Genomic DNA, 17,500 nt, shown 5'->3' with positions numbered 1-17,500 from the left:
TCGGCTTCCCTCCTCAACAAACTTACATGACTTTTGGCAACAACAGCAACCGTTTGCTTTTATCAGTAAAACAACAATGTTATCAGACAGCCATATTCCTGTTTCTCTGTCTTGACCTAAATAGGAACAAAATCAAAGCTACGTTTAATCTAGTAACAAAAACCGCAATGCTCCCAACTGTTGCTGATTCTGTTCTGACCCAACCTATAACACGTAATTAAAGCTTTTACACGTGTGTCATTGTAAATGTTAAGCAGTCATGATATGTTTTCTTACAAGCATTGTGGCAAAGTCTGCTTAGTTAAACCAAAAGAGTGAACTGATTTAGGTTGGGAAAATGTCATTTCCTGCGTGAACCTACACCAAGCTTCATTTGTATGTGATGCGATAAAGAACTGCAAAAACACTTGTGTGCTCAATTAAATCACACTATATATAGACAACATTTACCATAAAGACTAAATTGTCTTTCTTCCTCCAGGGATGTGGGCAGCATCGAGCTGTCCAACGTGACAGGCTTCATTTTGAACGTGCCATCCAACCTGCGCTGGGGACCTCTCCGACTGCCGCTCAAACGCCAGCACTGGATAGGGGTCAGAGAGGTGGGCGGACTCTACTACAACTTGGACTCCAAGCTGCGTAGCCCTCAACCTATCGGCAGCCCGGATGAGCTCAGGTGAGATTCATGGGCTGTGTGTGTTGGTGTGCGTGTGTTTTCTTACGACATCAGCTGTGATTGTTATGAAATTTAAAATAATTGTGCCATGGCGGATTCATATAATGCATGCAGGAGCCGTTCAGAGTGCTGGCGATGGTGATCTATGAATGGATGAATATGTTGGTCTGCCTATCTAACACTTTGGTCCAAAGTATGCCATGAAGCTTGATTCTGAGTTTGGAGTTTGGCGTTGTAAACAATGCTGTTAGCATGATGGCTGACCACCTTACTCCATAATGACATATTGTTTCAGCTATTGCTTTTATTACAGGGTTCTCTGTTGATTTGTTGTCGCTGTGTGCCCTTGGTTGAAAATTAATGAATGTAAACAAAGCAGTGTGCCAGAAAAGATGGCGACAACTACCCAGAATGCAGTGTTCCATGACATAGTTGCTCCTGCTGTATCAACCCACTGCATGTTACCTCCCAACCTACCTGCTCACCAGACAGACAAAGTTAGCCGCTATCTAGCTAACATAGTGACACATTTCACAGCTAATGAGCCAGATATTTTCCTTTTTTAGGAGTTAGTTAAGACCAAATCAGAGCTACAAGAGAGTACATATTTGTTTCTGTCTATTAGGTGTAATGGGAAAATTACATTTAAGCATGATTTCATATAACCTTCTGTTTTATTCAGTAATATTCATCACTAGGATTTTCAGTTATATGATCTCATTCAATTTATTCTGTCCTCTATGAAGGAGAGTCATAGCTGTTTGTCCCTAAATGTACCAAGGTTGATGCTATAAAGTCTGAAAGACACAGTTGTCCAGAGCTGTGTTTATCAATAAGGGTGCATGGTCAGAACATCTTCTCTTTGTATGTGACCGAAGGCACAGGTTGTCTTTGGCAGCTAAGATAAATGACTGATAGAAACTGTGAGGCACGAGAGACAGAAGTAGAAAAGATGGAAAAGAAGCTCTAACTTTTGTGTGTGTTAAGGTGAATTGTTAAGATTGCTAAGATTAGGCATGTTTTCCTAACAAGATCTCCTTTTGCTGGGGAAAGAGAATGTAAGACTGGGGTTTTTACTTTGTCTGTGTGAGACACTTGTGTGTGGTTGGCGCAGTGTGGCTGCTGTATCTTTTGTGTGACTGTCTACCTTGTGACTGCTCTGCAGAGTGTAACGAAAATACACCAAAAACCAAGTTGCTTCATTTGCTCAAGCTGTCTTTATTTTCTTTCAACAAAACCTCACTTCCAAACTTTTCCTCTCCTACTGTACAACATAGGTAGCCAACACGCCTCTTTAAAAGTGTTTGCCAACACGCTTGCCATAACAGCTTTGGAAAGTGATTGAATGTTAAAGGTGTGTTTTTGCCAATTGTGACTTCAAAGCAGGTCTGACCCTGTGTATTTCTGGGTTTGACTTCTTATACAAAGTCATAAAAGAGTTGCTCATCTTGCTTTCCATCATCGTAACTATGGCTGTCCTACTCTTCCGCATCCCAGGAAGTTTCTGCGCCAGCAGCTGCGAGGGAAGAACTGTGAACTTCTATTGGTCGTCTCAGAGGAAGTGGAGACACAGCAAACATGGCGGTCTGATGGCTAAGGGGTCTAAGCAACCAGTCGCAGCACCAACTGGGCCAACGGGCCAATCGCAGAATGAACGGGAAAGGAAGTAATATTGTGCACAGCCAATCACATGGATGCACACTTGCAGATGTATTTCCCCCCCCCCCCCCTTTTTGGGTTTTGTTTACACAGCCATTGCTGGACACTTATCTGAAAGGATGCAGAGCAATGAAGGAAGCAAACACTTTACAGGGAGAATCAAAGAATCACAGTCCTTTACTCACAACCCAGTTAAGACTTATAAAAAGTTACTATTCTGTTTCTGCTATTCTTGTGTTTTTATATATATTGACTATTTTTCGATGTCAGTTTTGATCTGTTGGGGTTTTTTTTCTTTTCTTTTTACTGTTCAAGTTTCCAAAGCCCTGAGAGTTCAGGCTTTATGAAAAACGCTGTTGTTATCTGCTGTCTCCCTCGGTGAGCCTCCCTGCTTCAGTCACGATGGTCACTGATATGTCTTTGTGTCTTTGTCCCTCCCTTCACGTCGTGAGTCTGTCTGTCCGTGTCCCCCGTCCTTTATTTTTACCAAAGCGTGCCCTTTCTTGCCTCCATGTGACTCCACCTCACTCCTCCTCTCGGCCCCTTTTTCACATCACAATTCAAACAAAACCAGTGCTTTATCACGCTGCCAACTTTGTATTTCATGCAGTTCCCCAAACCCTTCTGGCACAGTCTGAGCCAACACTGCACCGAGGCTGGGCCGAAACAACACTTTTATATGCAACAAAGCAATGCAACACCCAGGCCAAGCACTCCCCCTAGTGGATGTTTGCCTCAGTTTCCTTTCAAGGAAGAAGTAACGGCATCATTCACACAGTTTTTTGTAATTCACATTCAAATGGTTACTTAATATTAACGCAGAGTGCTTGTCACTGAGACAATTATCATCTCTCACTAAAGGATACAGTATCATGATCTGATATTTATCAGATTAGGTCTAAATTATTGATAAAATCAAACTTTATAACATTACAGAAATTGGCCAGGCTTTGTCTCACCATGGGCAGCATGACAGTCTACTAAACTATCTCAACTCAAAGTCTACTTCTTTACTTAAGATGGTTCTGGAACTTTGGAAGGTTCTCAACAGCAGATTGAGTTGGCCCAGTTGCCATGAAAATGCAGATGTTAAAAATGTCCTGTTATGCTCAAACAGTTAGTTGATTAGTTGATCAATGGAAACGTATCAGCAACAATCTTGGCTCTTTATTAACGGATTAATTAAACGTGAAGTGAATTGGCAGATTAATCGATAATGTAAATAACTACTTTCCAGCATACTGTGCTATTGCAACTGAGTACACTTAATCTGCTGAACAGGACTGTATGATGAGGTCAAAAGCTAAAGAAAGAAGCAAGTGAACAATCTTTTGAGTTTAGAATGTAAATAATAATCTAAATAATGAATGAGTTATTGTTACAAATAATCATAGCGATGAAAATAATTCTTGTTTTAATGGTCCATATCACACACTCTTGCTTAGGAGCCACAATAATTCATGCACATTGGTAAAATAACTCCATGCGTACAGATGACAAAACAAGGATATGCCACATGGGACGATACTCACTCATTGCTTCATTTCATTTTCCTTTGGCTCCAAGCTGTTCCAGAGGGTCGCCACCACGGCAGCCCTCTGATGCACAGGAGCTCAGCTGGTGCAGGCATCCTCCTTCTCCTTTTCTTAAACATCTGTTGTCAAACCTGCCAAACAGCAGGGGGGCTCTGATGTGTGAGGTTACAGTCTGAGGAGCAGGGGCGTCGGGCTGAAGAAAAAGGGGACTGAGGACCCAGGGCCCTCATTTGAGAAGGGCCTAAAAAGATGGTAGAATGAATAGCTGCGGATGTGGGGAGGGACCCATAGAAAATTCCTTTCTACAGGGCTCAGAACTTTGTGCCACGCCCCTGCTGAGGAGGGGTTTGGTGCTTGGTTGCACAAAGGGAAGTTGTCAGTTTGAGAGAGTCGAGGTGGAGCGCAGTGCACATGGGTAGACAAATTGTAGAAAAAGAAAATGTAGAAAGAAAAGTGAAAGTTGACTGGGCTGGCTACTAAGCACGTGTCCAGCCAGACGTGTGCCGTGGTCGATTATTGTGAAATGAGCTGAGAGATTCCTCGGTTTGCAGCTGTCAAATCTTTCAGTGTAAGAGAAACTGTTAATACTATTCATATTGTCTCTTAATGACAATATTGGCCTTAACTTGTTTACATAAACCAACTATTTGTTGCTCTAAAAATTGAGGGGCTGTGCAGTTTGATGCCATTTTAGGAGATTTATTCCAAAGCACCAATGTATCGTAAATATAGAAGAGAAAGCGCTAAAGCTCATTGAATATAATGTTTTCACTTTTGCAGCCAAGGGTTTTATGTTATTTACAAGTGTTTGATATAGTATGATTTTATAAAGATAAGATCCCATGTTTTTTCAATGGTGCATGACTTATTTTGGAACGTCACTCTTCCAATTCCAGCCTGTAGACCTTTAATGTCATACTATATCCAAGTGCACCTGCATCCAAACATCACAGAGGTTTTCATCCATATACTGAGATCATCATCACTAGTGTCTCACAATTGCATTCAACGTGTGCTTTTTGCCATGACAATCCATTCAGCTGATTGTCACTGTATTTTGTTTTTTTATTTTTTTGCATAGAAATAAAATGCTTATAATGGCACTTTATGTATACGCTAGAGTGTGGGTGTGGTAACTGTGTCATTAATGTCACTTTTCTCAGCCTGTTTTGCAGCATCACAAGTGGAAAGTAATTCAACACATTTAGTCAAGTTGATACAGTTTTGAGGTACTTGCACTTTTACTTGAGTATTTTAATTTTATGCTTTTATACTTCTACTGCATTTCAGGAGGAAATACTTAGCCTACTATTCAATTAGTTGACAACTGTGGTTACTAGTTAAATTTCAATTCTTCCTCTAAAGTTTTCAGATGGTTTAATTCCAAAAAATCAATACAATTATTACTATTTTCATACCCAGGAATCATTTTGCAGCCTCTTTTAATTACTTGTGACCCTTTGTAGGGCTCACAAGTAGGGGACCTCTAGGTTAGGAAACACTGAATGTACCTTTTCCATTCACTTCTGCATTAGTGTAACTAATAATGACATATTTAATTTTACATCAGTCACCGGTGCCATTCTGCCAGACTTACTTTTTTTTTTTACATCGTATTTCTATTTTTTTGCTTTTAGTATCCATCACTGATTGGGTAGCTGGGTGCGCGTGCGGACTCATTGTAAAAGGGAGCGCGCTCTCGGTGACGGGTGCGCGCGAAGCGGTGTGCAGATGTGTCGCAGATTTTGTAAAGTCACTGGACGCAAGGAGAGACCAGCTGGGGCAAGTCGCTACGGATAAATGGGCCCTTAAACTGTCAGGAAAACAAATCGACTAAGGAAGAAACGGGTGGAAGAGGACATAACCGAGGGACCGCCGTCATAACCCGTTAACGTTAGCTTGGTTTTCAAAGAAGAAAGACGTTACTTTGACAGTTGAAAGCCAAAGGACGGCGCCGCGTGCACAGAGATGGAGCTGTCAGCGATTGGAGAGCAAGTGTTTGCGGTGGAATCAATCGTCAAGAAAAGAGTTAGAAAGGTAACCTTTAGACATGTTGCGAAAGCCCGTTTAGCCGCAGGAGGAATGGATGCTACTTTGTATGTAAATGAAAGCTTGAGGGATTAAATAAACAGTATTGCGTGGCTAATCTGGTTATCTAATTGCAGGCTGTATAAAGGAGGCGGGTTAGTGGAGGATATGTCCCTTTAATGTAACGTGGAGAGTGTTGTCACTGCACTACGTGTCAGGTGCGTGGCTAAAGAGACACGCGGAGAACACGCTAACCCCTTCGTTTTGGGCTTGTTTGTTTGGGTTAAAGTTACCATACGGTGTTGACGGATGCAGATGCGCAGCTAGATATTATCGTTCCTCCAGAGCACGAGGGCCCCCTAAACTCCTCTGTATAGTTGTCCCCCCCCCCACTCCTGGTATGACAAACGTCTCTCCGGATACTTTAACAGGGATAAACTGTTTAAATGAACAGGGAGAGTCAAAAAAACTGTATACACTTTTAGGATGAAAAGGAGCTTTAATTATGAAGTATGCTCCAGTCTCAAAATGTAATTTTACAATATGCAGTATGTAGAGCTGCATCTCCAAAAATCCAACAATACAACATCTCTAAAATCTTCACATTCAGCAAGTGTGTGGCATTTTGGATTGGTAAATGAGTTGTCCAACAGCAATATGGCTAAATACACAGGGTAAGGAGGAGAAGGATACCGCTAATTGGTGTGAAACCCAACTAGAATTTCTATTTTATTAGGCCTTCTGTTTGGAAAGGAGATTTACTTGAGACTAATTTGTCTGTAGAAATTGTTTGAGGTTAAGCTTGAAGCGAGGCTTCATAAAGAGAAAGTTTACTAGAGACAGAATAAGCATAGGCCAATGTTAAAACCACAGATACTCAGTGGACTATATCAATATCTATATCTGTCCATCCACAACACAAACACGTCTACTTCTGTTGCTACGAACGGTTACACTGTCAGATAAAATATTGGGTGATACCCTAATACTGGATTTCTGTTATATAGGATTGCTTTCACAATATTATATAATATGATAGAGAGGGTTTTGGTTTACCAGAATGCCTAGAGGCATCTTGAGTTAAACCTTACTGTGGAATGATGCTACAACATATATTGCTAATTGCATAATACCACTAAGAACCATATGCTTTACGTGTTTTCGAGAAAACATTAATAACGTGATCGACATTGCAAGTTATGGAAGTAATGGGCACTTTATTTGAAATCTTACCCGAGATAGAGCCGTTTTACTGAATAAATGAGGAACTGGGTGAGTAAAATGTAGTTGGGAAAAGTGGTGACTTCACCCCTGCTGACAAGAGCTTGGAAGTTATTACCGGGTGATGTCACCAGGAATGACTAACTCTGAGTGGCTTGGTTTGTAAATGAAAAACTAAAAATACTGTAGATTTGACATCATCTGTTAAACATAGATATGTAAATTCTTGACATCCTCCTACACATAAATCCTTTTTGCAAGGGAATGGGGGGGTGAGATGACCAAAATACAAATTTAGAAACAAAACACTTCATTTTCTGCATTGTGGGGAATTTGTCTGCAACAATTTGTTCAATTTCTGCAATAATTTATGGGGCAAAATGGCTTTATTTACGTCAAGGTAATTCTAATAGTTTTTTTGTGTTTTTTCTTGGGGGGGTTTCACTGGCCAGTTTTGATAATTAAGTTACACCTATGCCCCATTTAATAGTAAGAATATGATGGAATATAGAAATAAAATTGACAAGAAGAACAGAAGAGTTCTGATTTTTACTTTCACTTCACTACTTTCATTACTTGTATGATACTATAAATGTTCATAAAGGGTTGTATCTGCCTCTGGAGGTGAGGGAAATCTATTTTAAAAGTGTGTTAGCTTGAAATAATAATTAAAAAAACACACAGGTGAAAGCTTGATGGAAATGTTCATAGAGGTGAGATCTGCAACTGTCTCTTGTTTGAGCGGAATAAGGGCTTAACAGGAAACAAGCAAACATGCCGTCTCCTCAACAAATGATGCTGGCACCCTTGGGCCCATCCTTAACAAGATGCATCAGCCTGCAAGTGTCAATGAAATCCAAAGCCGTGTTGGAGCAGTGACAGCCTAAACCTTATCAGATTCAAATGGAATCTGGGGTGCCTGAGATATCACAGCTGTGTCTGTTGATTGAAGCACCTCCAGTAGGTGATTACAAAGAAGCGTGTCTTAATTTTATGGAAGACATGCCAAATCAGATATGTAGCATCTCAGACATGTGCAAAGAAATCACATTTAATAGGCGTAGATGTGGCAATGATGCAGCAAACATTTCTTAAAGTAGTATGTGAAAGACTGTATAAAAGCTGAAATATATTTTTTGTGATGTAATTTATAAAATGAATCTCTTGGCTCATCTCGCTCTCAAATCAACTAAAAGGATTTTTGGCAGCCCCTGTGGACAAAAGTGGTAGTGTTTTCACAGTACAGTACACCACAGCTCGGTGTCATAAAGATCTTAAATCTGGTTAGCCGAGCTTGCGTTTTAGAAGCGAGTTTAAAAAAAAGGACAACTATTTATCGATGCTGTTTTTCTTTTTTATGAAGCTGTTTGCTGATTCTGTCCCAGTATCAACCATGACCACAGGATAAAACATCAATATTCTCTAATGAAAAATCTCCTCCTGCTTCCTTTTAACTGGCTTACATGCTCACTGTAAAATGTTGCGTGGGAAAATGTAACCATCAATGGTTTCATTTGATTTAGCAGGGAATTGTACCCAGGGAAAGGCATTGAAGTGCTCCTATTATGCTTATTTCTGAATGTATCCTGCCTTCAGTCACTAGGTGAGCTGGTCCGCAATTCTATCTACATCACCGGCTGAAACATTTGGTGTGTGCCACCACCAAACTACCTTTTCTCTCGAAAGTGCTGGAGAAAATAGTATTGCAAACATTCCTCAATAACCATGGCATCTAGGAGAAGTTCCAATCTGGCTTTAAACCACAACATAGTACAGAAACAGCACTTTTAAGGGTTTTTAATGATTTCCTTTTAACGTTGGATTCAGGCGACTCTGTGCTGTGCTGGTGCTTTTATACCTGACTGCCGCCTTTGATACTGTGGATCACACAATCCTTTTATCTCGCCTTGAACACTGTAGGTATCAAAGGTATTGTCTTGAAATGGTTCAAGTCATACTTGACTGATGGGAGCTTCTCTGTTCATTTAGCTTAACACTCTTTGTCAGCTGCTCCTCTTACCTGCGGGGTCCCTCAAGGCTCTATTCTGGGCCCTATCCTCTTTTCACTGTATTTGCTGCCACTGGGCTCCATTTTTCAGAAACATAACATCTCCTATCATTGTTTTGCTGATGATATCCAATTCTACTTGCCAATGAAATCTATAACCAAAGAATCTGTGCAGCCATTGTTTGACTGATTAAAAGAGGCAAAAACCTGGATAGAGTTAAACTTCCTCACTCTAAATGAAAATAAAAAAGAAATCATCACGTTTGGATGTTTGGACGCACTGGGTGACCCTTTTGGCCCGTTAGCCTCCCAAATCGATCCACTATTAAAAATCTTGGTGTTATTTTTGATACCTCCTTTACTTTTAGTAAACAAATCATTGCAGTTATCAAGACCAGTTTCTTCCAGTTAAGACTTATAGCTAAAATAAAGGCCTATATTACTTCGAAAGACCTTGAAAAAGTCATCCAGGCTTTTATCACTGCTCGGCTGTATTATTGTAATTCTTTATATATGGGTCTACACCAGAAATCTTTAAATTGGCTCCAGCTAGTCCAAAACGCACCTGCTCGCCTTTTAACTAAAACAAAAAAACGTGAACAGATAACGTCAGTCCTGGCCTCCCTCCACTGGCTACCTGTCCGTTACAGGATAGATTTTAAGATTTTATTGCTTGTTTTTAAGGCCTTAAATGGTTTGGCACCATCTTACCTGGCTGATCTCTTATGCCACCATTCTCCAGTCAGAACACTGAGGTCGTCAAATCAGATGCTCTTGGATGTCTCTAGATCAAAGCTAAAAAATAAGGGCGATAGAGCCTTTGCAGTGGGCGCCCCCACCCTTAGGAACAACCTCCCCATGCATATTAAGCTGCACAGACCTTACAGACGTTATTATCGCTGCTTAAGACGCACCTGTTTGCTGTAGCTTTTAGCCCTCGTTAATCTGGATTCTGATGTTTTAAAGTGTTGTTTGTCTCCCTGTGATGTATTTTGGTTGGAGTGATTTTTACACTTGTCATTTATGTATTTGACATTGACCCTGTTCAGCACTTTGGTCAACTGTTGTTGTTTTTAAATGTGCTATAGAAATAAAATTGACATTGACATTATTTTCAGGTTCATATTTGTATTTTGAGGTTGTACCAGAATAGGTTTCCATGGTTTGATTTTCAAAAAACACCATATTTTTGTTGTGCTGCATATTGCTGCAGCTCCTCTTTTCACCCTGTGTATTGAGCTCTCTGTTTTAGCTACTGAGTGAGGAATCTGACTTCTGTTCCATCTTTGTTGGGATTTGCACATGCGCAGTCGCTAGGTATTGCGCTGCTAGTGGCTAGCCAGCTCGTTCTCAATGGCAAAAAACTGCTACAACACACACGAGTTCACCCTAATCTACAAAAGAAATTGTATAGAACTACTTACATGTCCCTCGTCTGAAATTGTTCCGCGCAAAGGTGGAAATGCTCCCTTGTTTAGACGATGTCTAAACTAGCTGATGTGGTATTAACTAAAGTGGTTAGCACACACCAAATGTTTCAGCCGGTGATGTAGATAGAAGTGCCGACCAGCTCACCTGGTGACTGAAGGCAGGATACATTCAGAAACCCGTATCTCACTCGAAACAGCATGGATGTTTGTTTTTTTCCAAGTTTATATGCGTGTTGAAGCACCAGAGAGACAAAATAACACCCCAAATCCAATTCTTTTCATAAATGGGGAATTTAACAATAACAATATAGAAATAGCCAAAGGAATATTAATTCCAAGTTGATGGTCTTGCTTTCTTATGTAGGTTATAAAAAGCCATCAGTATTAATTTGAGACTGTTTCACAACTAGTTAAACATACTTGTAGCTGCTCTAAACCTTATCTCTCCACAGGGGAATGTGGAGTATCTGTTAAAGTGGAAAGGATGGCCTCCAAAGTAAGTATGTAAACTTCATCAGAAGGATGCATGGATGAAAGAAACCATCGCGAATGTGCATCATATTCACATTGGCGTGTATGGCAGATTTTACATTTGCACAGAAAAGTGGCCATAAGAAAATGAAATCCATCACAAATACTGACTATGCTCATTAACAAAGATAACACTGCATATGCACACCCTGCTGTTGGATGAGCTCATGAGAAAAGTCAGGGATTTTTTTTTAAAGAAGTTCTGAAAAGTAAGAGGACATGTTTTTTTTTTTTTATTTCAATATATGTTATTGTTGTTATGAAAATGCTGAACAATACTGCATTAATGGACCATATAGGCTACTTTCGTAACCTCCCCCAGGTATAGCACATGGGAGCCTGAGGAACACATTCTGGACCAGCGCTTGGTGCAGGCCTATGAAGAGAAGTAAGACTCCTCCCACATGTAACACTTAAGAAGGTTTTGGGCAAAAAGTGGAGCAGGAAGTGCAGAATAAATCACTTTTCTTCTTACATTGTATTGATCATAAAGAGATCACAAGTCAGCATGCCCAGATCCAAGACCTCTGTCCTGGTATTACAATGGGTTCTGGGTTGTTGGACTGTAACTAAGTATCATATGCCAAAACATAAAGTCCACATCTAGAGGCAATAAGTAAAATGTTGCCTCTTAAATCATCTCCAAAGGGCGGTCAGACAGGCATCCGTCCACATTTATAATTGTGGTGTAAATTCACAACATTTCTAATGTGAACGCATGCAAAAATAAAAAGGTGGTGCGTAGCTTGTTTCCAAAGTGTCATTATTCTGGTTGACTGATAAAATGTGTTTTATGGGATGTCATTAATTTCAAGGAAGCGACATGCAGTCAAACAAAAGTTCCCCCGTTGGGACAATTGATTGATAAACAATAAAATAATGGAATTTTACCAGGGCAAGGTATTGCCTACAACCACACAAACGCAACATTGATTTTAAATAATGACCACGGAATTGACTTCAACAGCTGTTCTTTATTATGCTGCTGTAACAACAATCACACAACTAGAAACACTTAGAATTAAGGCCCATCGATACATGGCCGTGTCAATATTTTTGTAGCCCCAATGTCCACCTGCAAGCAGTCTTCTTTCCTGCTTGTGCTGATACATTGTTGTTGTGTTTCTGTCGCGTTTTACACTACCTGTGGATCGGTGGAATATTGTGAGACCTAACAAAACAGGGAGCCAGTAGTAAAACGCTGCTCCATGGTGCTACTAGCGTTCAGAATCTCCACAGGTTACCATTACCTGATATCACCTGGTAATTCAATGAAACATCTAGACAGTGATCAAACGGAGAAGAACAGCTCTTCAAATGGTCAGCAAACCTATAGTATGTCCACATAGTCGACATTTTGCCATCAGCCTTTTTTAACATTGTGCTTGGCTTTTTAGAGAGCAGAGAGAGAAAACGTTGGGGCACAGGAGAAAAGGACCCAAGGCCAAAAGACTCATTCTGCAGGTAATGTTTGCGGTGAAGTAAAAAGTTGAGGAATTACAGTTTTGTCTTATCTACGTAACTTATACATTATTTTATGCAAATCTTGTTTCCCTTTCCTATTCCCTTGTAGAACCCTGTCTCGTCATTATGGTCTGTGCAGAGATTCAGTATACAGTGAGGAAAATAAGTATTTGAACACCATGCTATTTTGCTAGTTCTCCCACTTAGAAATCATGGAGGGGTCTGAAATTGTCATTTTAGGTGCATGTCCACTGTGAGAGACACAATCTAAAGAACAAATCCAGAAATCACAATGTATGATGTTTTAACTATTTATTTGTATGATACAGCTGCAAATAAGTATTTGAACACCTGTCTATCAGCTACAATTCTGACCCTCAAAGACCTGTTAGTCTGGCTTCAAAATGTTCACCTCCACTCCATTTATTATCCTAAATTAGATAAGCACCTGTTTGATGTCTTTATTTGCAGAAAGACACCTGTCCACCCCATACAATCAGTAAGAATCCAACTACTAACATGGCCAAGACCAAAGAGCTGTCCAAAGACACTAGAGACAAAATTGTACACCTCCACAAGGCTGGAAAGGGCTACGGGGAAATTGCCAAGCAGCTTGGTGAAAAAGGTCCACTGTTGGAGCAATCATTAGAAAATGGAAGAAGCTATACATGACTGTCAATCTGTGTTGGACTGGGGCTCCATGCAAGATCTCACCTCGTGGGGTCTCAATGATCCTAAGAAAGGTGAGAAATCAGCCCAGAACTACACGAGAGGTTTTCGTTGGTAATACACTAAGACGTAATGGTTTGACATCATGCATGACACGGAAGTTTTCCCTGCCTAAACCAGCCCATGTCAAGGCCCGTCTTAAGTTTGCCAACGACCATTTGGATGATCCAGAGGAGTCATGGGAGAAAGTCATGTGGTCAGATGAGACCAAAATAGAACTTTTTGGTCATAATTCCCCTAACCGTGTTTGGAGGAAGAAGAATGATGAGTACCATCCCAAGAACACCATCCCTACTGTGAAGCATGGGGGTGGTAGCATCATGCTTTGTGGGTGTTTTTCTGCACATGGAACAGGGCGACTGCACTGTATTAAGGAGAGGATGACCAGGGCCCTGCATTGCCAGATTTTGGGGAACAACCTCCTTCCCTCAGTTAGAGCATTGAAGATGGGTCGAGGCAGGGTCTTCCAACATGACAATGACCCGAAGCACACAGCCAGGATAACCAAGGAGTGGCTCTGTAAGAAGCATATCAACGATCTGGCATGGCCTAGCCAGTCTCCAGACCAAAACCCAATAGAGAATCTTTGGAGGGAGCTCAAACTCTGTGTTTGTCAGCGACAGCCCAGAAACCTGACTGATCTAGAGAAGATCTGTGTGGAGGAGTGGGCCAAAATCCCTTCTGCAGTGTGTGCAAACCTGGTAAAAAACTACAGGAAACGTTTGACCTCTGGAATTGCAAACAAAGGCTACTGTACCAAATATTAACACAGATTTTCTCTGGTGTTCAAATTCTTATATGCAGCTGTATCATACAAATAAATAGTTAAAAAATCATACATTGTGATTTCTGGAATTCTTTTTTTAGATTATGTCTCTCACAGTAGACATGCACCTATGATGATAATTTCAGACCCCTCCATGATTTCTAAGTGGGAGAACTTGCAAAATAACAGGGTGTTCAAATACTTATTTTCCTCACTGTATATAAAGTACAGAGAACAGAGGTGCTTTGTAAATTACACATATTCACCGTCATGCATGAGTCACTCTGAGTCCATGGGTTATATTAATAGTAAGAAATAGGCAATACATCCATGTGTCTTTGACTATTACAGTAGTTAATTATTTGATTAGCCTTTTGCGTCCTGTCACCTTGTCACGCTCCTCTTTACTCAAATCCTTCTGATTGAAGCTCTCAGTGGCCTTTCTGATCTATATTCAGGATACTGTCTACACCATGGATCTCCGCAGCGCTCACAAGACCTCAGAGCAACCTGGGCCTCGCCTGCGCCTCTCCCTGACACGCTCTCTGCTCCCCGATGACGACGAAGGTAAGCCGTACGGCGCCTGCAGGCACGAGCCGCAACTTGCACATCCAGGAAGCAGACCTACCAGGTCACAGTTCACGTGCCTGGACTCAAACCCTCCAAGTCCCACACAGGAGGACTGGGAAGGCCGGGGGGAGGACGAAGACGAAGAGGAGGAGGAGGACAATGTAGACAGTGAGGACGAGGGGGAGGATGAGGAGGAGGAGGAGGAGGAGGAGAAAGAGAAAGAGGAGGCTCTACAAGAGTCATCAGAGAAGAGTGGATGCACTTTAAATGGTAAGTGTGTCAGTCGGTCAGCCAGTAGACTCTTATCACCATCACGACCCACTTTACGCAACTCGGCATGAGCCTTTTTGTAGGCACAGCTGTCCAGAAGCTTCTTTTTTTTTTACCAAGCATGCAGCCTAAAACATGAAACTCCCTGCATCCTGAGCTGATTAAAGAGAAAAACATGCAGAGGTCACAATCTAGCCTCGTTAAAGACTATTGTTGCATCCAAAATCACATCCTCTGCCCTACATACTCAACATGTACACTATTGTTCAACATACGTTTGAGTAAATAAAAAAAGTAGTGTGAATCTTTTCGGACGCACTCATTTTCAACATCGCTTCTTTGCCGTTGGTGGTGTGTTACCACGGTAACGCCTGCCAGCCTCCGATCTAGCAGCATCGACAGACGATGCTTACATCGGCAGGTGTAGAAATGCAAATGAAAGGGTTTTAGATGTTACAGAGCTGCCTTGGATGCTGTCTGTTTGCCTGTTTCAAACGTTGTCGTTACTAAGGTATTGCATCTTGGGATACTTATGAGGGCATAGTGTCCAGACATGTAGTAGTGTCGTAGTGTTTGCATACTTAATAATTCACCGGAAATACTATGCAATTCATATACTATTGGTTTTATAATACGATTTTGGACAGACTAAAAAATCTCTAAATAGCATGTTATTTTGGAATTTCTGAAGCAACTTATATATTTTATGTCTCTGTTGTGCATGTAAAGATTATGTAACACACATTTGCTTGAAATTTTAACCTTATAGCAGATGGAAATATTTAATAAATGAGTAATGTTACAAGACAGAAATAAGACAGAAACATCCCAAAAATAATGCTGTGGAGGGCAGATTCTTGCGCTTGTGTCTATCCTATCACAACGTGGACGATCCTGCATCAATGCGCATCAAACGGACTATAATTGATTATTGCATATTGATGTTTATTTTGCCTTTGCCCTGCTGTCTTCTCTGTTCAGGAAGTGTCTTTTTTAAGAGCAGATAAAATAAAAAGGGGAGTTCCTCTATATCTGACTGCTTGAATTTGTTGATTAAAAACCATGTGCAACGATAAATAATAATATTGGGGAGGTGACGCATCGGGATATTGAATCGGATGGAATCGTTGACAGGATAATCGTAATGGAATCGTGCGACCAGTGAGGATTCACTCCCCTACCTCAGAAGCACCTAGAGCTATCTGCTCCTGCAGCCAAATATCTGCCTTGTGTCCGTTTATAACATCTATCAGAACAGAGACAATCTATCCAGGTCAGTCCAGGCAGGTTAATTCAATAACAGTACACATGGGATGGCTTTGATGCAATCACTGTCCAACTGCAACCCTACCCTTTCTCTCTCTGTCTCTCTCTCTTTCTCTCTGTGTTTCCCGGCTGGCTCAGGACAGGAGAGGACAGACGGTTGGAGCTCCGCCCTCAGACCAGACGGGGTCACTGAATTAGTGAAGCCAGACGACGCCTGGAGGCCCATCGTCGGCCCAGGGGAAGTGACCGTCACAGACATCACCCTCAACTCCCTCACAGTGACTTTCCGAGAGTCGAGAGTGGCCAAAGGCTTCTTCAGAGACTGAGGCCTGAAGGTCTGATGTGTGATGTCTGAGTAGGTTGGTAGGGAGGGAAACAGAGCTGCTGGTGTAATCACAGTGGTGGTTAAGGGCCAGGGTTTTGTTTTTATTCCCTCTCTCACTTTGTTCTTCCCCTTCCCTGCTACTTCCAGTCTGGTCAGTGGTACGTTTACATGCACAGAGTCACCTAGACATAAGCTGCACTCTAGTTAATGTTATGTTCAGGTTGAGTTATTCACCTTTTTGATATGGTAGGACTGAGTTAACATGATGGGCCGGATGGTTTGCTTACAACACAGAACTATTTGAGAAGCCAAGTCATTAGAACCTTTGGAAAAGTGCAGGCACTTTCAAAAAAATAAGAGGTAAGGATTGGATGAACCATCTGTCTATCACGGCCGCCATTGCTTATTTGAATGAACAGTCACACACACCTAAACCACGCCCTTAGCTGCCGGCAGCTCCTCACTGGACGCTAATTGGTTGGGTCCGCTGCTGTTCTTTGATGAAGGCATTACTTGAAGCCTTAATAAGACAGATTTTTCGTGTGATATATATATATATATATATATATATATATATACACACACACACACACTACCGTTCAAAAGTTTGGGGGTCATATACAAATTTCCATTTCACTCCATTATAGACAGGATACCAGCTGATCTGGGTGGGTGGCTGATCTTTAATGCAATATCAACATTTCCCATTATCAGCAACCATTCATCCAATGTAACAAATGCTCATTTTGTTTACTAATCTGATATTATTTTAATAAACTAACTAAGAAAACATTAAACAACCCTTTTGCAATTATGTAAGCGCATAATATAATCTGGAAATTGCTGCCCTGGTTAAAAAAAAACAAGGCAACTGATCTCAGCTGGGATTCTGTCTATAATGTAGTCCAATGGAATTTTGTGAGTGACCCCAAACTTTTGACATGTAGTGTATATACAGTGGGTACGGAAAGTATTCAGACCCCTTTAAATTTTTCACTCTTTGTTTCATTGCAGCCTTTTTC

At 41.0% G+C, this 17,500-nt stretch overlaps 2 protein-coding genes across 2 annotated transcripts in view; both read left to right on the top strand.

Moving 5' to 3' along the window:
- josd1 (Josephin domain containing 1) overlaps window positions 1–4,978 on the top strand; it is an 8,313-nt gene extending 3,335 nt beyond the window's left edge. Inside the window, exons 3-5 of the mRNA XM_034859775.1 lie at window positions 482–676; window positions 2,174–4,034; window positions 4,211–4,978. Coding sequence (XP_034715666.1) covers window positions 482–676; window positions 2,174–2,273 — 295 coding nt within the window. The 3' untranslated portion in view covers window positions 2,274–4,034; window positions 4,211–4,978. The remainder of the gene's footprint in view (window positions 1–481; window positions 677–2,173; window positions 4,035–4,210) is intronic.
- A 582-nt stretch (window positions 4,979–5,560) lies between these two features.
- Window positions 5,561–16,824, top strand: cbx7b (chromobox homolog 7b). The gene is made up of 6 exons (XM_034859773.1): window positions 5,561–5,907; window positions 11,010–11,053; window positions 11,411–11,476; window positions 12,486–12,552; window positions 14,506–14,887; window positions 16,292–16,824. The coding sequence occupies exons 1-6, from the start codon at window positions 5,839–5,841 to the stop codon at window positions 16,477–16,479; spliced, it is 816 nt and encodes a 271-aa protein (XP_034715664.1). The 5' UTR covers window positions 5,561–5,838; the 3' UTR covers window positions 16,480–16,824.
- Window positions 16,825–17,500: the final 676 nt, after the last annotated feature.

The sequence above is a fragment of the Etheostoma cragini genome, chromosome 21 (genome assembly GCF_013103735.1).
Source record: "Etheostoma cragini isolate CJK2018 chromosome 21, CSU_Ecrag_1.0, whole genome shotgun sequence".
Classification (NCBI taxonomy): Eukaryota; Metazoa; Chordata; class Actinopteri; order Perciformes; family Percidae; genus Etheostoma; species Etheostoma cragini.
Note: the sequence above shows the minus strand (reverse complement) of the source record. Positions and strands in the feature narration are given on the sequence as shown.

Excerpts from the sequence above, each read along its gene's own strand:
- cbx7b (XM_034859773.1), top strand. The coding sequence starts at position 5,839 with ATGGAGCTGTCAGCGATTGGAGAGCAAGTGTTTGCGGTGGAATCAATC. Across the intron at positions 5,908-11,009 it reads TCAAGAAAAGAGTTAGAAAG|GGGAATGTGGAGTATCTGTT; the intron begins GTAACCTTTAGA and ends ATCTCTCCACAG. Across the intron at positions 11,054-11,410 it reads TGGAAAGGATGGCCTCCAAA|GTATAGCACATGGGAGCCTG; the intron begins GTAAGTATGTAA and ends AACCTCCCCCAG.